Source organism: Globicephala melas, chromosome 19 (assembly GCF_963455315.2).
Source record: "Globicephala melas chromosome 19, mGloMel1.2, whole genome shotgun sequence".
Taxonomy (NCBI): domain Eukaryota; kingdom Metazoa; phylum Chordata; class Mammalia; order Artiodactyla; family Delphinidae; genus Globicephala; species Globicephala melas.
The window spans coordinates 55,749,686-55,770,927 of record NC_083332.1 but is presented as its reverse complement, the minus strand read 5'-3'; the positions used below and the strand labels follow the sequence as shown (position 1 = coordinate 55,770,927).

Here is a 21,242-nt window from a genome sequence, read left to right as displayed (position 1 = left end):
CTTACGCCACCGCCCATCGAACCGCTCACAGCCACGCTTACACTCTTTCCTCTCCGCCAACGGTCACGATGCACTCCGAGTAGCCCCGGGGCTTGAAGCTGGCGAGCATGGCCTCGCCCTGCTGCGGCTGGCTGAGAGGGATGTTGCTGCACTCTTTGACAATCTCTCGGACTAACGGCTCATTCAGCATCTGCTCCCGTAAATAGCTCGAGTCCAACCCTGAAACCCACAGCGCTGACATGACATCCTTCATGTGGACCTGGAGGGCGGAAAGCACGGGGAGGAAAAATGGAGAATACGTTGTACATTTAGAAGGTGCGTTTTCCCACTCCTGGAAGACTAAAATTATTGACAGTCAGATTATCAACAGGCAAGTGGTAAGGGTCAGTACTGCTTGAATGTGTTTACGGCCCCTTTTCTTTCTACTTCCCTTGGCCTTGATAAATAAAAGTTTAACTGAAAAAAAGCCATCACTTCAGATTTATATTTGATGTATCACTGCGAAGTTTTAAGCAGCTTTCTTTAATGCCCTACAGGGTTCCCACAGCAACAGGAAAACTCAGAAGAACCCTGCTATGATTTGCCTTATTTCACATGCTTGGACGTGCTGTGAGTTACATCACATTTATAGAAACGTCATATACAGGAATAGCTTGATACAATATGGTCAACTAGATAATGAACATGTAACAACATTAACGTTACAAGAAAAATCTGAAAAAGCCAAATTTCAAAAAAATAATCCTGAGTACTATATAATCATTTCTTCAGTAATTACTGTTAACAATTATCTAACATGTATAATGTGAATGATATACTTTTTAAAAAAATATTCATGCATTTTACTTGTTTATTTTCCTTATTTATTTATTTATTTTTTGGCTGCGTCGGGTCTCATTTGCAGCACATGGGCTCTTTGTTGAGGCATGAGGGATCTTTTCATTACGGTATGCAGTCTGCTAGGGTTTCTCTCTAGTTGCGGCATGTGGGCTTCTCTCCAGTTGTGGCGTGAGGGTTTTCTCTCTGTAGTTTGTGGCACGCGGGCTCTCTCACTGAGGCACGCGAGCTCACTACTTGTGGTGTGCGGACTTAGTTGCCCCGCGGCATGTGGGATCATAGTTCTCCGACCAGGGATCGAACCCACGTCCCCTGCAGTGGAAGGCAGATTCTTTACCACTGGACCACCAGGGAAGTCTCTGAATGATATACTTTTCATACTCAATCATCAGATTTGAACCAACTGACTATAGCACTCTACGTACATAAGGTGACTAGTTTTTCTGGGCTTTGAAATTGTCATTTTAAGGTACACCCTTTTATACCCTGAGTAATAAAAGCCAACAGTCCTTACAGCACCAAGTTCAGATTAACCACAGGATGAGGAACTGCCTCTTGTTTCCCAGCAGCCGTTCCATCTTATATGCCCTCATCACTTTAAGGCAAGAAGAGGGTCAGAGAGAAGATACTTCAGTGGTGGCAGCAAGGTGGAAACTCTTCTATCCCCTTTCCCAATCTACCCCACCAATGGGGAAAACAGAACACTAATTGTACTAAGGAGCTGAAGCTACGAATGTGCTTTCTAAGTGGACAAGCTCATGGGCCTGCAGAATTTAAAAATTACAAGATAATCATTAAAATGTCAGCCAAGAGTTACTAAGAACAATTAACAATGCAATTATGCATTCTGAAAGCCACTCTGAAACCTAATATATTTCTTTATTTTGATATAGTAACTGGAGCCTCTAGTATATAAATATTAGACTTAAAGCCTTGTGATTTAGAGGTGAGAGCTCCCTCCCCCAATGTATTAACAATGTGGATCTCAAGCCTGATATTCTCTAAGACCCTTCCTTCCTAGGCTGTCACTCCTAGAACCTTCCTATTTGGAACCTCATTGCCATGAAAGCTCCGGAATGCTCTCCCACCTTCTCCTCCAGTGGTGTCAGTCACTCCAGGGAGAGCTCAGTGCCAGAATTCAGCCCTCTGCCAGAATTCCATTCTTTTCTCACCCCACTTCCTGCACCAGAGTCCCTGTAGGGGTTAGCCCACCATCGCAGAGGGAAGGATGCTGAAAGCTAGGATGAGGAGTATAGGGTGCATTTCTATACTCTCCAGCTTAGCTTGAAATCCCTTTCCCCTTAATAACAACATTCAAAGGATATCATGTGACTTGTAAGTATTACTATTTTCATTGCTATATGATGAGTTACATGGACTTTGGTAGACTGGTCTGAACAACAAACTGCTTTAGTGAGGCTATAGGAAGATGTTTTCCAGGTTATGGTTTAGATCACAATCTTGTCAGTTTTTCAAGTTGGAGGAGAAAAATAAAACATCTAGAATTTGGATTAAAAATAAACAAACAAATGAATAAATAAGTGAAAAGGCAAAGTCAGAGCACGCTATAAAGTACGAGTACCTTTCTTATTTCTGTATCATGTGCTATCCATCGGATGACTGCTTCAAATACATATCGTTCATTGCCAACGTTTAACTTCTCAAGAGAAATCACTTCTTTAAGCTTTTGAGGACTCAGTTCTAGGAATTCCTCTGTGCTGCTGACATCTCGGAAGTGAGTCTCCAGGTATTCTGTGGCCAGGTAATGGACGTGGTGCAGGCAGTAGTGGAGTGCAAAGTCTCGGATTCCGATGCAGTTCTCGGCGGCAATGCAGCCTTCTAAGAACTCACAGCAGAGAGTTTTAAGATCCGTCAGCAGGAGCAGGTCTGCTGCCTGCACAACATCTTGGATGGTATCTTCGCTCAGCCGGATCTGTAAGAATGATCATAGATAGTCTATGTTTGAATGTATATATTTAGAACGCAACCACTAATCTATCAGGCTGGACCATATGAAAGCTCCATTTGTAGAGGTCAAAGATGATTGAAAACTAGCAATTTCATACGGTTCAGCTTTGTTTTCAAGAATAGTCCGAGGGCACCAAGGCACCTGCGGACAACACAGGCAGTGCGTGGCTGATTAACTTTTCCCAGCTCTTCTCTTCCTTTACCGAGATGAACCACCAATATCCCTGCCAAGGTGAACTGTCCATGGGGCTCGCTTCTATACTTAGAGAAAAACCTCAAATGACTGAAATGCTTAGGAAATGGCAAGTTCCGCATGCTATGGCAAACTGAAGGCGATTTCTTTAAATGCTAGCACCTGAACTAATGAAAATCCTGCCTCCAAATACATTAAGTTCACTTCTTTGCCAAATGGTACGTGGAAGATACCACACGGACCCTTGAAGAGAGGGAGAGCCACACTGCCCAAGGGGCCTCATTCTGAACACCAAACATTGCACTTGGTGCAAAAGATACAATTTGGTCTCAAAGCTACTTTCTGGAATAAATCCCTAAGAAGATTTTTTTTTTTTTTTTTTTGTGGTACGCGGGCCTCTCACTGTTGTGGCCTCTCCCGTTGCGGAGCACAGGCTTCGGACGCGCAGGCTCAGCGGCCATGGCTCACGGGCCCAGCCGCTCCGCGGCATGTGGGATCTTCCCGGACCGGGGCATGAACCCGTGTCCCCTGCATCGGCAGGCGGACTCTCAACCACTGCACCACCAGGGAAGCCCGATTTTTTTTTTTTTTTTTAATCATTGTGAACATTTACTTCCCCTTAATTTTCTTAAATTTCTTGACTGATGCTTCTTCCTCCAACCACTTCACAGTTTTTCTACGCAACAGTAAGGCAACATCAAGAAACAGGCCCCTAAAATACTGTCACAATCACGAACGGTCCAGACTCTCCAAGAGAATGGGTATTTATCCTCCATTAGGAAGTGTTAAGGAGAGATTTCACAGTGAAGTGCAGCAAGAAACATTTTACCACAATTTGCACATTCTGTACCATAGTTTCCAATGCAAGCCTGAACATGGATACACTCCTCTAACTTGTTATAACTGCCACTGAACTGATTTTACAAGTTAGATAAGAGTTTGGACCTAAGCCTGGTTTTGAGCATTGCCAGTATTTTAAGGGCTGTCCCCAAATTGGTTTAAATTCATTTATTTTTAATAATCATACACATAACCTTATTTCCACACACCCACCACCCAGTGTTCAGAGAAAAGAGAAAGTGATAACATCATGAAATGAAATAAAAAAACTTCAAAGAGGATGACGATCACCGAGTTTGACTCTGGACAGAATGAACATATTTAGAGAAAGTAAGCAGTACACTCAGAATACTTATGTAGGAGACAGAGCCTTTACAAAAGGAAAATTAAAAGAAGAATGAGGAAGAAGGAATAAAGGAGAGAGCAGGACGTGAGCCCTCAAAAGGAGTAAAGATAAAACGTACTCTTGCGTAATGAGATGTGAGGCACATGAACTTCTTCCTAATTCACACCCAAGGTTATCCTTAAGAGTCCTCATGCTATACACTTTAAATCACATCAACAGGGGAGTAGTGGGGTGGAGGAGGGCAAAGAAAGGGAAAGGACCCCTAGCCACTGATCACTTTCTTCCTTGGCTTTCATGAAATCCCCAGAAATATAAATGGGTACAGAGACTAAAGGGAAATCAGAAAGAAAGAATGTGGGGGAACAGGGATGTTGGTCCTCCTGAGGCAACAGGACGGAGGCATCATGAGTATGATGCACGTGCCTGTCCCTGGTGTGAATCTCGAAGTCTTTATTTCTACAAAATAATCCCCACCGCCCAAGGAGGCTCCCAAGTCCATGCTGTGGAGACAGAACGAGTTCCCCGATAGTGTGGGTACAAAGCAAGGCTGGAATGAAGATTTAAAAAACAAAAAGACAGCAGTGAAGGGAGCATCCCATGTTCCTCATGTCTCAGACTGGAAGGTGGAGCTCAGGACGGTAGAAACAAAACTTGGGATTTGGGTAAGATCTTACTTAGTCTGCTTTTCCTTCAAGGGCAGAGCCCCGGAAGAACACCCTTGGGTGCCATGTCCAGGAGGAGACCCAAGTCAAGCACACAGTGACAGAAGATGGAGATGGCGGTGTTGCTCAGTCACAGAGTGGATGAAGGAGACCCTCACCCTGAGCTTGAGGAGCCTCTACTCAGTCCTCCTTCCTCTGTGTCTCATCATACCTGCCCACTGAAGATGTAATCCAGGATCTCTCTCATAACCATTACCGATATCCCTTCAAGTTCAATCTTATAGGTTGATCCATCATCTTTTGGAGGATTATAGTTTAACTTTGTCCTAAGAAAGGGAAAAAACATGTAAAATTTCTATGAAAGAACAGAAATAGCTGGAAATATTTATGCACTAAATACTCTATAAAGTATATGATACCTATCCATATATGAATCACACCTAAAACATTTCGTTTGTTAACTTTAGAGCAACATATTTTTTATGACTTTTAACTACAAAGCATTTGTTCCAGGATTCAGAGTGCTACCTCTTAAAAAAAACAAACGAAACAGACAACCAAAGCACTAAGGTCCATGTGAGCAAGGATCTCTACTTCACCTTGGGAACCCTAGGCCCTTTAGGCTTATTTTTTTCCCTGTATTTAATTATCCAATTATTTTCAGTAATGTAACAAGGACCCCACAAACCTACCACCCAAAACAAAAGCTAGGACCCTGACGATAACCTGCTTCTAACCAAATGGTCCTCGCCACCAATTCATTCCTCTGCTTCCCCATCTGAAGTAACTATTATCCTAAATCCCACCTATATTCAATTTTCTCTTGCTTTCTTTTTTATTTTTGTATCCATGAAATATATGTAACCTATAACATATATAGATTTATTGATAATCAATGTATACATATAATTTTAAGTTTTTAATTTTATAAAAGTGTTTCATGCTGTCTGTAATCTTCTGGGGCTAACTTTTTTCATTTGATATTATATTGCTGAGTCATTCCTCTTGCTGCATATCACACGCGTTCTTTTGCTCTTTCTGCTGTATAGTATGCCACGTTCCTGTTGATGAGCCCCTGGGCTGGGGCTCCAGGTTTTTGGTATTGTGAACAGTACTGCTATGACTATCCTTGTATATGTCTCCTTTTGTGATACGCAAAAGAATTTCTCTTGGGTGTATCCCTGGGAGTAGAATTAAGCTACTTTCTTCTCCAAAGTATGAGCTAATACTCAATTATTCTCCAAAGTAGCTGGAGCAGTTTTTAGCCTCATCTGGTATATGTAAGGGGATGTGTGGACCCACAAAGTCTATGACATTTATCTCTGTCCCACTTCCTAATCCTCCAATGCACGATCCAGTGAGAGAAGTATGGTCTCCGGTGGTGGTTGTGACCTGCCTTCCCCTCATTACCCAGGTGCTAAACAGCTCTTCAAAGGTCTGTAGCCCCCTGTGTTTCGTCTTCTGTGAAACACATGTCCAGTTCAAGTCTCTCTCTTTTTTATTCATTCATTCATTCATTTATTTATGGCTGCGTTGGGTCTTGCTGCACGCGGGATTTCTCTAGTTGCAGCGAGCAGGGGCTATTCTTTGTTGCAGTGTGCAGGCTTCTCATCGTGGTGGCTTCTCTTGTTGCAGAGCAGGGGCTCTAGGTGCGCGGGCTTCAGTAGTTGTGGCACAAGGGCTCAGCAGTTGTGGCTCGCGGACTCTAGGGTGCAGGCTCAGTAGTTGTGGTGCACAGGCTTAGTAGCTCCGCCGCATGTGGGATCTTCCCGGACCAGAGCTCGAACCCGTGTCCTCTGCATTGGCAGGCAGATTCTTAACCACTGTGCCACCAGGGAAGTCCCTCAAGTCTCATTTTTAATTGAGCTAATCACTCTCCTCATATTGAGGTGTAGGCGTTTTTTGTTATCTTCTTGATATCAAACCTTTGGCAGACTTGACACTTTTTTTTTAAGGTGATGAACAATGTGAAGAATAATTTTTCACAGTCAACACTTTTTGTGCCTTGTTTAAGAACAGGTACTTTACCCAAGTTCTAAAAGATATTCCTAATTTAGCAGCGAGGGAAGCTCAGACACAACCTAAGTTGCATTTAATTACCCCAAGGCTTGGAATTGGTAGGATGAGGAAGCTGTGGAAGGAGGGGTGAAGGATGAGCTAGTTACAGAAGAAGAGACTGACAAAGTCTTAGGAAATAGGTGAGTTCCCAGATCCTTGCTCCACATAGATACACGACTCCTCTGCCCTGTTTAGTAAGGCTCCCCAGCTCCAGTGGAAGGTAAGTGACGTGCGTTGGAGAGTGTGAGATGGAGCGGGCGTCTCTGGACAGGGGGGTAGCAGGCACATCTGAGGGTAGGTGCACTGCACCAAAAACTGAGAGAGTCAAGAGAGTGTCTACATATTGAATGCTGAGATCAGCAGTCTTTTTTCTCAATTTTGCTCCTAAAATTACTGAAAGCCAGGCCTACATCCTCCAGGTGAGAACCTGATGACTCTTCTGGAGGATTTGATCAGCCCCAAAGGAAAGGTCTAAAGACATGGGCACAGATCTGCCTCAAGAAAATGACCCAGGTGGACCATGCAACAATGAAATCCACTGTCACTAAGCCAACCTATGGGCTCTGAGCTTCCCACGCACTGTGGGGAGCACTTCTGAAACTTCTTCACTTCACACCACACGCAGAAAATGTAATATGACCCTGGGGTAAACAGATGAGGCTGTGTGCAGGGCCAGGGGGATTCAGCCTCCCCAGATGCTGCCCTGCCACTTGGAGGGCTGACACCATCATTATCTTCACACATTATAACATCTTTTTTGGGGGGGGCACGTGGGTTAAGAAACTCTGCTTTAGAGCCCCACTCTTAAAACTGAGCAACTCAATGGATGCCTAACAAAGAAGAAAGACAGAAACCAAAACCAGCAGAAAAAAAGTCAACTTGTAGGAAGTACAGATCTCACGCAAGATGAAAAGTCAAGGAAAAAAGAAAACCTCTCATTAACATTCCCAGAGAGAAAAAAGAGGATGTTGTGCTTGTGAAACAAGACTAGGATGCTCTAAAAGGGAACATTCAGAGAACAACAACAACATTTTAAAGACTACAAAAAAAAATTTTTTTAATGTAATGTCAAAATTAAAATTTGTAGAAGTCATAGACTTGTAGGCTTCAAGTCGTAGAACTTGTAGACCTCAAGTCTGCCAAGAAAGCAAAAAAGACAAAGGTAGAAAATAGGAGACACAAGGTAAGAAGACTGGAAGATCAGTCCGGAAGGTTGAACATCTGAAAAACAGGAATGCCCGTGCCCCAAAAAAAAAAAAAAAAACGAAAAGAGAATATTATCAAGTAAATGCTCATAACAAGGGATAAAAATATGCCTTTCCAAGGCATGTCATCATAATACTTCAGAATACTGGAAACAGAAAAATTTGTAAAAGCTTCCAGAAAGAAAAACAGGTTACACAGAAAGGAATGGGTATCAGAACGGCTTCGTACTTCCAAATGGAACTTTAATAGCAGTGTGGAAATGACTTCAAAATTCTGAAGGAAAATTATTTTCAACCTAGATTTTTATAGCCAGCCAAACTACTCATCAAATATCAGGACAGAATAGACATTTTCAGCTATACAAACTCTCAAAATAATTGATCTTCCATGCAGCCCTTCTCAGAATGCTGTTGGAAAAAACTGACCCAACAAAGAGGAAGATTCTGGACTAAAAAAAGACATGATCCAACACAGAAAAGCAGGGAAAGGAATGGTGAAGAATGACCCTAAGGTAACAGCTCTGCACCAGCAGAAGGAAAGCTGGTTCATTCTGGTACAGCAGGATGCCTCAGCAGGCCTTAGGAGAGCAAAACTGATGGAATATATAACATATGTTTTAGACAACTTTGCTTCCCCCCTATATTCTGTATCTGCTATTCCTACCTCTACAGTTTCTATAGAACTAATAATTTTACTCAAAAGGCATTTCTTTTCTGCCTGCTGCACCCTAGGTGTACCTATATGACTGACACTTTGACTAAAAGTGAAGAAAAAAACTTCAGTCAGTTCTCAGTCAAGAGAGAAAAATAACGTAAGTAGTAAGAATAACACCTAAATCATTAATATTTGGCTCTGAAATCTATCGTATGCAGACACATCCTCCAGGAATGTTTCACTCAGGATGTCATGACTATTTGTATTTCTTAGTCACCGTGCTGGTTATCAACATATTGCCTCTGAGCTCCAAGTCCACCCTTTTTGCATGCTCTGTGAAAATGGCTCTGAGCCTTTCCAACAGTTTTTCTGCGTTAACTGGTATGATGTTAAGCTTCTCAGTGGAGGGTGCTGGAAAGGCACTGAAGGAGGAGAGAGTTTTGCTGCCAGGCTCTGGTTCTGCAGCTGGATAGGCTCCCGCAGTGCACAGCTGCCAGCAGCACCCTGCAGCTTTCCCTGGAACTCCCAGAGGCAGTTTTGCAGTCGACTGTTTCTGGGGAGACACCTCCCTGTGAACAGCTTTCCCAGACACCTTAAAGGACAGATTTCTGGCAAGTTCCAGAGGGCTGATTTCAAGCAAATTCTACCAGTGTGGCTTCTCTGCCATGAGGTGAGCTGTGGCTGTGTGCTGTCCAATAAAGTCTGGATCTCAGCCCTGGGTACACCAGCTATTCCTTTAATTTTTAGAGTTTACTTCTTAGTAGCCAATCCCTTATTACTCTAATCTCTTGCTGCAGTTAAAAATTCTTTATATTAAACTCTCCTTGTTCAAATTACTATGTGGTTTCTTTCTCCTGACTAGATACAGACGAGTCTTGCACCTATTTAAAGGCAGTAGCTCTAAAACGTGTTCAGAGAGAGGGGCACCACCTAGAATTCAAGTTGTTCAAACAAGAGCTGGCTGTGCCTGCCCATGGGCTGTGGACAGTGCAGGAGGAGGGGGACCAGGCTGACGGGGAAAGGGGTTACAAAGAGACCGTGCAGTGTGTCCCCTTTTTATTTTTCAACCATGCGACTGGATTTTTTTTTAAAAGATGACTATACAGTCATCTCTTGGTATCCTCAAGGGACTGATTCCAGGACCCACACGGATACCAAAGTCTGCAGATGCGCAAGTCCAGTAGTCCACCCCCCGTATCCTCACCCACAGACTCAACCAACCATAGATCGTGTACAGCTGACCCTTGAAAAACATGGATTTGAACTGTATGGGTCCACTTATACGTGGATTTTTTTTCCAATTAATCTGTGTATAAGTAAACCCGTGCAATATTGAAAAACATCTGTACATATGTGGATCTGTGCAGTTCAAACCCATGTTGTTCATGGATCAACTGTACTATCTCATGTTTTCACAATGAAAAATGTTTCCTTTTAAAGAGTATGGTTTTCTTTCAGCAGATGGCAGGGTACAGACAATGGCTAAGAGGACAGAAAAAAAGACTCCTTTAAATATGAGCATTCACCATTTCAGATCCATAAAGTCTGACCCTTTTTAAAGCCCATGAAAAATGAATCATTGTACTCTTGAAGTCTCTAAATGTCTTGAGGGTTAAATTATAAAACCTTATTTTCATTACGGTTTAAATTCAGATCCCAAGCTTCCCATCTTTCGGTCCCACTTCTGATCTCTCCCTCATGCCGTCTGCGCATGTCCAATTCCTGCCATCTTCTTAGGAGCTGTTCGAATGCCGGCCTGGCAGTGGCTCCCCTTCACCTGCCCTACCCCAGGCTCCATCTCCGCCCTCACTGCCCTGCGGGTGAAAAGAATTCCTCATGTTATCAATTTCCCCAGCACTTGATATTGTGGGATCATCAGGTCCTGTCTTGTATGATGGTATTTATGTACAAAGCCCCTTTCCTCTCTCCTTTATTAACCTCAAGTTCCTTGGGGTCAGAGTCCTCTTTATCACTATAACCCTACAATGTAGCCTGTCAGTTTACAAAGAATAGATGTTCAATAATGATTTGTAAAATAAGTTTTTGAATTAACAGCAGTCTTTAAATATCTGAAGAGCTGTCACAGGAGATGTTTTTCCTGCAGGATCTCAGGTACAGTGAAGCAGAGCTAGAATCAATACAAGGAAGAACTTCCTAATAGTTTCATGCATTCAATGTTGAAAGGTCTGAAGCACAGAGCTTCTCAAGCTTTCAGAAGGTCCGTGGTGGGAGCTGAGTTTCTGCATTGGTAACACTCTCAGTGACGCAGACCCCTCCAGACCTCTCTGAGTAGCAAGGGGTTAAGTGATGCTTCTCAAAGTATCCGTGTGTGTTTTTGTATTTCTAACCCATCTCAGATGAATCTTTTGTAAAATACGATAAAAATGTAATGGGGATGAAGTGTACAGCACGGTGCCTAGTTAATAATACTGTACTGAATACCTGAAAGTTGCTAAGAGAGCAGATCTTCAAAGTTCTCACCATAAGAAAAAAAATTTTGTAACTACGTGTGGTGACAGATGTTAACTAGACTTACTGTGGTGACTCTTCTGTAATATACACAAATATTAAATCATTATGTTGTACACCCTGAAACTAATATAATGTTCTATGTCAATTATACCTTAATAAAAAAGGAATGAGTTATTAAAAAACAAAATTTAAAAGACATAAAATACAGGTCCCAATTCTTTTTTTTTTTTGCGGTACGCGGGCCCCTCACTGTTGTGGCCTCTCCCGTTGCGGAGCACAGGCTCTGGATGCGCAGGCTCAGCGGCCATGGCTCACGGGCCCAGCCGCTCCGCGGCATGTTGGATCTTCCCAGACCGGGGCACGAACCCACATCCCCCTGCATCGGCAGGCGGACTCCCAATCACTGCGCCACCAGGGAAGCCCCCCAATTCTTTTTTAAATTTTTTTTTTTTTTTTTGGTTGCGCTGACCAGGGATTGAACCTGGGCCATGGCAATGAAAGCGCAGAGTCCCAACCACTGGACCGCCAGGGAATTCCTGTGGCCCCAACTCTTTTATTATTAGATTCAACGGACATAAAATTATTCTGTCAAACTGCTACAAGAGTTTCTAACTTTTACTCTCCGTGTGTACTTATATTATCATGGCCAGGTGACAATTCACAGACCATCACCAGCCTGCAGGTGACGTCTCAGGAGGCTGATATCCATCCGTCTGTCAGGAACATAGTGAAAGTTGGCCGTTAGCCCTTATCCGTCTTAGACACTAAGAGTCACTCAGACCTGCTGTGAAACTGTCTTGCTTCACAGCCTGCTGTCATTTGCAGTTACTTCCTTCTTTCACTTCTTTCTATTTTTTAAAATTTTTTATTCGAAGTATAGTCGATTTATAGTGATCCAATATTTTTATAAGACTTTTTTTTTTTTTTTGCCCTTGCCATGGGGCATGCAGGTTCTTAGTTCCCTGACCAGGGATCTTACCCCCACTCCCTGCATTGGAAGCACGGAGTCGTAACCACTGGACCACCAGGGAAGTTCCCCCTTCTTTCATTGCCTGGATACTTGCCATCCCTTTCTCATTTACAAACCTGGACGTATTTTCCCTCTTCTTGTCTTCACTTCCCCCTCCCCCATTCCCCAATTAAATCTCTATATCCCTTCAGTTTTTGTTGTATTCTGTTTCACATTTCTTTCCTCCAGTAAATACCCTGATTTTCCCAATATCTACCAACACATTTTCTCTGTATTTTCCCTTTTTTAATCTAGAATTTTCTCACCTTGAACATCATTTCTATCTTCTCTGCCACATATAACTGAGAATTCAATGAACTGGACTGAATGAGTTAATGAATTAAAAAAAAAAAAAAAAAACTAAGCCAAAGGGTTAATAACCAATAGTTTTGTTTCTAAAGTTAGTCCATATATATCAGGAAGTAAATCAACTCTTCTGTTTCCTTTCTTATTTTAATTGAAGTATAGTTGATGTACAATGCTATATAAGTTCCAGGTACACGATATAGTGACTCACAATTTTTAAAGGTTATACTCCATTTATAATTATTATAGAATACTGGCTATATTCCCCGTGTTGTACAATATATCCTTGTAGCTTATTTTATGCATAACAGTTTGTACCTCTTAATCTCCTACCCTAATATTGCCCCTCTCCCTCTTCTTTTCTGTTTTGTATCTCCACCCCAGGAAGATATAGAGTCATATATAAATTTATTGGAAGTCACAAAATCCTTGTTTTTATTATTATTATGTGATGTCAATTTACAAACTCTCTCCTAGAAACTGCCGTAGACTTAAAACATCACTTTGAGAATTTCATAACACTCTTTGAAAAAACTAGAAATAATGGGGAGTATTGTAAGATTGGGCCTCCAGTGTTCAGATATAAATATCCATGCCTATCACATTCTTCCCCAGTTTTCTGTTTCTAGGGCAAAACATTCCCCCTCTCTGCCCCTGTTCTCTCATTTGTAAAAAGAAGAGGTTAAATAAGGTGATCTGAGGGCTTCCCCACCCCTGAGCACTTCTGGGCTAAACTGCTGAAACACACCAAAAAGTTAGGCGGAGACTCAGCTCTGGAGACACACATTCTGTTGAGTCCTAGAGGATAAAGTCCAGCCAACTCAATCAGTTTCATAGGATTTACAATATGCCTTCTGTGGGTGATGCAGTGCAAGTTCATTTTCCCTCCTATCACCTACCCTCTGGGCAAGCATTTATTTTCTGTTCTATTAAACTTAAACACAAGTGAAACAAAATCAGTTTTTCTTTCTCTTGACAACACTGGAAAGACGTTTTATAAGAAAAAAGCTGTTGGCTAATAAAGAAGCTGGCATGATTCAAAGTTTTACATCCATGAAAGAGGTCTACGACTTTTAAAAAAGTGTAACAGAGCAAAGTCCTCTGCTGGTTGTATACTATCCTCTTCTAACTGGCTTCCCATTGCTGGAAAAGTCCGGTGTGTCTAAACGTCATAACAAACACCCCAGGTAATCAGTCCTGGTCCTCCTCCTCACGGGAGACGTTACTGAACGGGATCTGATATAACAGTGACACAGAAGACATCTAAGTGACTTTTCCTGCCCCGGGACGCAAAAGCTTGTCTCCAATAAAAGCAAGGAAACCTCAAATAGGATGCAAGAGAATGTAATGCTCAAGGAGTCAAGCATTACAGAAGCTACAGGGAAATTCAGGGGCATTACTCACATGGTTTCAAATGATTCATGTCACCTCAACCTGGGTAGCTCTCAAGAGCAGAGGGGCGTGGGCTCAGCACTGCTTTGCCCACTGAGGCCCAACTAATGATGTCTGCTCCTGTGGGGAGCCTGTTTTACAAATGCCCCCTCCTCCTTTTTTTGTCTTCGTGAGCTCCTAAAAACCACACCAAAAAAGGATCTTTAGGGCACAGGAATTTCAGGGCAGTGACACTAGTCAGGTATGTTACTACGACGGTGGATACATGTCATTATGCATCTGTCCAAACCCACAAAATATACACCAAGAGTGAACCCTAACGTAAACTATGGACCCTGGGGGATGATGTTATCAATGGAGCATCATCAGCTGTAACAAAGGCTCCCCTCTGGGGGAGCAATGCTGAGCATGGGGGAGGCTACACATGTTCTGTTTGGGTTTTTTTGACTATTTAAAAATATATATTTATTAAAATATATTTCTTTTTAAGTTCTCAAAGCTTCAGACCATCTTTCATCTAGCCCACGAGGTACTTGAGTGTAGACATTACAGTGTACAGCAGTGATCTTTCTCTCCACGGGTCTATTCTTCCCTTTTCTTGAAAGTGAAAAGGTTCACATATCTGAAGAGCCCCACCTAACTCTACTAGTGTAATGCGTTGGTTTGGCTGCTTATTGCATCTTCAGTCATTACCCCCTGTGGCTTACTCAGTATTTTAAATGGATGAGTCGCGTTTCCCTACCAGATCATTATGGGTGAGCAGTAAGTAATAAATAAAGAACGTCTGTATTGAATAGTACTCAATGCAGTTCTTGGTTTTGCATAGAAGGAGGATCAGAATAAGAGGGGGGCATTAAGGCCATGAAGAGCTCCCTGACCCCTAAAGCCATTGAAGTATCATCTTCCTGCAGGCAGCGCTGTCTGATGGGAGAAGCTCACTCTATTTGGAGGATAGGTCAAAGCCTTGCTAACAGTCCTGCTTCTCTGCCTTTAGTCTGCTGTCACTCTTCCCCCAAGAAAGGGAAACAGGTCCCAGCATATGCTGCCATCATCAGGAAACCTGCCCCCCGGGTTCTGGTCTCTCCATCCACCCTCTGGTCATAGCAGCCTTCTTAAGGCACAGAACAACTATGCTTGGGCCCTCTGCAGCCTGGCTGAGGAGCTGCAGTGGCCTCTGAACTCCAGGGAGCAAATGCTGGCTTCAACTCAAAGTTTCCAGGAGCTGGGAATGCCATAAGAACAGCCAACAGAAGAAAAAGGAGACGTGGGGCTGGAAGTTCAACGTCTGGAAAGAATGGCCCCAGCTCTCTCCAGCTCCCAGAGCCTGCACAGCTGTCACCAGCTAAGTCATGCTGAGATGTGGATAGGCTAGGTAGTAGCCCACACCTGAGCCAGGACCACGCCAAAGAAAATCCAGGTGTTGTAGGACATAATAGCCAGCATCATGAAGTAGCCGATGACCACCTGAGCAACATGAAGTAGAGACTGGCCGAAGGGACACAAGAACCACCTGAGGTGGGTTCTGCTGACCGCAGGGGACTCTGAGCTTGAAGAACTCTGGTCTGTCTCTTCGATGAGCTGCTGGCTGGTGGAGATGCACAGGCTCATCAGGGCCTGGTGGAGCAGCCTGGCTTTGCCAACCTTGATGCCTTCATACAACACAGCCAGGAGCAAGACGACCAACACCGAAAGGGCCATGCCTGCAGGACTGTGGACACTCCAGAAATCAAAGAGAAGCGGAAGTAGGCAGGAGGTATATGGGGAACCTCTATCTTCCTCTCAATTTTGCTGTGAACCTTAAACTGCTCTAAAAAAGACAGTCTCTTTTTAAAATGTAATTTTTTAGTCCCAGTCAACTTTATGAAATACAAATGTGCAGGTAATATTTCCATCAACAGATGGCATCCTCTCACGACAAGGCCTGCTTTTTGGTGGATGGGAATGCAGGAACCCATCTATCTCCCAGTTCCTGCCACCTAAGAATTCCATCTACACAGGAGAAAAGCATTTACACAGATGTCTGACACCTGACCAGGTGTCCCAGAGGGAGGTCCAAGGAGATCCCGAGGCACACGGCGGGATATGAGCTAGGTGCCACCGGCCAACCTCTAGGTAAGCTCCCCCTGCACAGCACCTCAACCTACATAGGCTAACTAATCCTTGCAATGCTCCTCCCACAAGACCGAGCAAAGTCAGGGAGCAGTGAGCAGAGGAAACCACGAGAAAACACAGGCATGGTGCTGTGTGGCCCGTCTGGGAACTGCCACCAGCAGGACACTGGTTCACTCAGAGCAGGAGGTGCCAAAGAAAAAGTAGAAATGCGGACCAGAGCCGCAGTCCTCTATTATTCTAAGAGTCAAACTTTAGTATAAGAATAGCATTCTCATTAAGGTTCAAGACTGTTTCTTTCCCTTCATTATTTCCTTTAATTTCCTCTATTCATTTCTCTTTGCCTCCAATTCTTTTTTTTTTTGCGGTACGCAGGCCTCTCACTGTTGCGGTCTCTCCCGTTGCGGAGCACAGGCTCTGGACGTGCAGGCTCAGCGGCCATGGCTCACGGGCCCAGCCGCTCCGCGGCACGTGGGATCTTCCCGGACCGGGGCACGAACCCGCACCCCCTGCATCGGCAGGCGGACTCTCAACCACTGCGCCACCAGGGAAGCCCTGCCTCCAATTCTTTTTACCCAGAGGGATTATGGTTTTTACTTATTTACCATCAACACTGTTTTCCTCATATAGATCCTGGAATGACTCATACTTTTACTGGATTTTAAGAGTAGCTCTGCTTCCCAGAAGCTTCTGAAGAGCTTTTATAGAAAAGCAGGTCCTAGACCAATTATGTCAGGTCCAAGACAACGTATATTTTAAACGTTTCCCAGCTTATTCTGATGTATTCCCTCCTGCCTGGAATAGTCTCTCCACCTCCCACTTCCTTGATTAGTGGAAGGAAGACTTAATCCTTCACTGACTTCAGGTCTCTATTCCAGGAACACCTCCAAAGAGCGGCCCGGTACCTTGTTATCTAAAATAACAGCCCCTGGGCTTCCCTGGTGGCGCAGTGGTTAAGAATCTGCCTGCCAACACAGGGGACACGGGTTCGAGTCCTGGTCTGGGAAGATTCCACATGCAGTGGAACAACTAAGCCCGTGCACCACAACTACTGAGCCTGCGCTCTAGAGCCCACGAGCCCCAACTACTGAGCCCACATGCCACAACTACTGAAGTCCGCACGCCTAGAGCCCGTGCTCCGCAACAAGAGAAGCCACCGCAATGAGAAGCCCCTGCACCACAACGAAGAGTAGCCCCTGCTCGCCGCAACTAAAGCCTGTGCGTAGCAACTAAGACCCAAAGCAGCCAAAAACAAATTTTAAAAATAAATAAATTAATTAATTAAATAAAATAACATCCCCACTCCCCTCCCTGCTTTATTTTATTCCTAGAATTTACCACCATCTAATAGAAGGCATTTGTTTAATGTTTACATCCATGAAAACAGGGACTTTGTTTTGTTCACTGCTCTACCTCCATACCCCATAAAGTGTCCAGTACTGAATGGGCACTTGAAAAATATCATGCACTTGATAACAGCACACAGCCAGGCGGGGGAACCAATGGATTTTAACGCTGCAATGATCAGTTACTGTTTCCATTTGGCTCCGAAACAAAATGAGCACAAGTGTTCAGAAGGGGCATCGTTCACCAGCTAAGCATCTGTACGCTCCCCTGTACAGCATCCGCTGGTTGGTCTGCACTGCTTTCCCCCAGCATCCGAGCCAGGGTGTGCTGTAGTCAGCATTCAAGAATTGAATGTTCAAATGTTCCACTATCCAGAGGCCCCTGACGCAATCATCTGCCTTTGTGCTGAGGCCCGAATGTAAACTGGCTGTAGGGGAGGCCTGTCGTCTGTGAATGTGCCTAACTGCCTGGCGCTCCATCCTGCCCTGCTTCGCTGCCTTCCCCTCACCATAACTGGGGCACTGCATGGGAAACTAGGAGCTACAGAGAATGGAGAAGTGCGAAGGTTAGGAAAGGTTTCCAGAAAAGGAAAGGCTTGCTGTCCAGCTGTCAGCCCACCAAACCAGCCCCTGGTAATGAAGCCGAAGCAGAGCCACTTCACCATAGAGGATGCAGAGGCCACCGTCCTATCTGTCCCTGACCACCTCCCCGCTCCCTGATCACACAACACGTGAGGATTCACAAAAATGTTTTCCATCTTCCTCCTCTTATCACATCATCCACTCTGAAGATGAAGTACAGCGTTTCATATTTAGATCTGCTCTGAGTAACCACATCCTATGACATCACTATCTGGAAGAGATACGAAAACACAAAGTATATGCCTTCCAGTCATGTGATTTGAACAAAATAGAAATTTACCGCAGGGAAGGTGATGTTTTCTGAAAAGAGAAGGTGGAAAGTGTGAATTACACCTCAAACAGGGACAGCTCAAGGAAACTGTGTAGACTGTGAGCCAGTGTTGGGGCGGGGTGGGGAGCGGACAGGGAGGGAGGGAGGGAGGTGGTATCCACGAAATATCACAGGGACAGTGGGTGTACACGACCACGGGTGACATTAATTACTCCTGGCAGAAACGCAGCGATTGCCAGAGGGAAAGCTGTAAAGTGAGACCAAACCCATAAAAATGGTGACTCTGTTTTGCACAGCGAGTCCCTTCACTGCCCGGGCACAGCATCCGGCACTGGGCACGGATTTAGAAACTGGATCTCAACCAGCCGGTGGTCCCCACCCTTGAGGAACTGACCAACTGTCACTTCTAACCATGGTCTTAATGTTAGTAAAATGAAATGTTACCAGTCATTTCTAGGAATTTGGGTTTTAACCCCCTCATCTGAAGCCTCTAGATAAAGTACCCTGTAGGTTCCACAATAAGTCTTTGTCCCGACCGGCTGAAAGCCTGTTCCTCCCTCTACTGTCCCCATCGTGGTAAACGGTGCGATTTCCTACCCAGCTGCTTAAGCCTAAAATTTAGGAGCCCGCCTAATACATACAGAAGGAATGATAGTTACAGAGCATAAGCGGATGCTAAAACTAGAAGGTTGATGGGGAATACAATATTTACATACTCTCAAAGTCTCGCCCCATTAATTACATGGTAAGTACAAAGAGAAAAGGAGTGGATTAACCTGGCGGACATCCTCTCTAACCATGTGATCAAATCAACACTACTGATGTTGGGACAAGCTGCCAACACGGACCCCTGATCAATGCACCGAGGAGGGTGCAGCATCGCTCATGTGCTGTTCTTGCCAAAAACGAGTAACCTCGATCGAATTGTAAAAAATCAAACAAACCCAAGTCGAGGGGCCATGCGAAAGAATGTGGACTTCACCTTGAGGGAAATGGAGACACTCAGGAGGAGTTTCTTAAAAGTCTTTTCATTTTGAAATAATTTTAAACTCACAAAAAAGTTTTTAAGAATTGTAGGGCTCCTGTATACCCTTCATGAAGCATATCTACTGTTAATACATCACATAGTCTTTAAAAAAATTTTTTTTATTTTTAAAATAAAATTTTTAATTAAAAAATTTTTATTAAAGTATAGTTGATTTACAATGCTGTGTTAGCTTCAGGTATACAGCAAAGTGTTTCAGTTATATATACATCTATTTTTTTTCAGATTCTTTTCCCTTACATGTCATTGCAAAATATTGAGTAGAGTTCCCTGTGCTGTACAGTAGGTCCTTGCTGGTTATCTATTTTATATATAGTAGTGTGGATATGTTAATCCCAAACTCCTAATATATCCCCCCTCCTTTCCCCTTTGGTAACCATAAGTTTGTTTTCTATGCCTGTGGGTCTATTTCTGTTTTGTAAATAAGTTCATTTGTATCTTTTTTTTTTTTTTTAAGATTCCACATATAAGCAACATCATTTGATCTTTGTCTTTCTCTGGTTACTTCACTTGGTATGTAACCTATATAATCTTAGTACAATGCTCAAAACTAAGAAATAAAGACTGGTCAGTACTATTCAATAAACTATAGACTTTGTTCAAATTTAACCAGTTTTCCCCCTAATGTCCTTTCTCCATTCTGGGACCCAATCCAGGGTTCCAAACTGCATTTAGTTGTGGTGTCCCTAACCTGTGACAGTTCCTCAGTCTTTCTTCATCTTTAAAGACCTGACACTTTGGTGAGCACTGGTCAATTATTCTGTACAATGTCCCTGAACTTGGGTTTAATTTCTTATGATTAGACTGAGGCTGAGCATTTCTGGCAGGGATACTACCAAAGTGATGCTGTGCCCATCACATCAGGGAAAACATGATGTCAATATGCTATTAACCTTGGGCATGTTATTAACCATGTGTCAATGTGCTGACCTTAACCTTGGCCACTTGGTTAGATGCTGTTAGGTTTCTCCACTCTAAGATACTATTTTTCCCTTTGTAATTAATAAATATATCAGAAGAGGTAATGTGAGAATATGCAAATATCCTTTTTCTCTTCAAACTCTTGTCCACTAATTTTAGTCTCCATTATTACTGTGGTGTTCAATGGATGATTTCCTATTCTCTTATTCCTTCTTCTACATTTATTAATTGAAATTCTTCTGTAAGAAAGAACTGTTTCTTCTCCACCATTAATTTATTTATCCATCCAACCATTTATTCATCCATAGACACATAGGTATTTCTTTATTCTACGGATTATAATCCAATGTTGTTGGTATTCATTTTCTTGCTGAAATCATTCCAGCTTTGGCCGTCGGGACTTCTTTCAGGCCAAGTCTGTGCGCTTTCTAAAAGCCTCTGTCTTCTTTTGAGCACCTCTTTACCTTACTTTCTGGCACAAATGCTCCAGGCACATAGTATATTCTTCCTGCCCCAGCGCCTGAATCAGTCACATCCCCAAAGTCACTGGAGTATCGAACATTATCTAATTACATTCTAGAAACATCACTCTGGTGGCAGCTCTGGGAGACTGATGAACCAGCAGAGATCCTGCCACAACTCAGGAATTATGGAAGCTAGAGCACGAGTGCTGGCGATGGTAACGAAGAGACAGCTTCCAGGAGGGTGGAGGGGGTGGCGCCCTGAGGACTCCCCCGTTTCTCCTGGAGAGTCTGGTAATGAAGGACAACCTGCCTGGGGGCAGAGGGAGCTGGACCTGACTGGGTGTGGGGTGGCCGTGTAGCTGGCCGTCGGATGTCCAGGCCTGGGGCTCAGAAGAGAGGGGGCAGCAGCACTTTTGGTGCTGATTTGATGAGATTGTTGTGGGGAGAGTACAGAGAGAAGACAGAACCTTGTGCCACATCACGTTTAGGGACAGACGAGGA

The 21,242-nt window shown here is 43.6% G+C and overlaps 1 protein-coding gene across 2 annotated transcripts in view; it reads right to left on the bottom strand.

Annotated features, from left to right (window-relative positions):
* Window positions 1-21,242, bottom strand: part of GAN (gigaxonin) — a 55,752-nt gene that overhangs the window by 18,763 nt on the left and 15,747 nt on the right. The window contains exons 2-4 of one of the 2 annotated variants that reach the window (XM_030863248.2): window positions 5,058-5,172; window positions 2,420-2,770; window positions 42-259 (exon numbers count right to left, since the gene is read on the bottom strand). In XM_030863248.2, the coding sequence (XP_030719108.1) occupies window positions 42-259; window positions 2,420-2,770; window positions 5,058-5,172 (684 nt within the window). The remainder of the gene's footprint in view (window positions 1-41; window positions 260-2,419; window positions 2,771-5,057; window positions 5,173-21,242) is intronic. The other variant, XM_060289008.1, reaches the window with a different exon arrangement.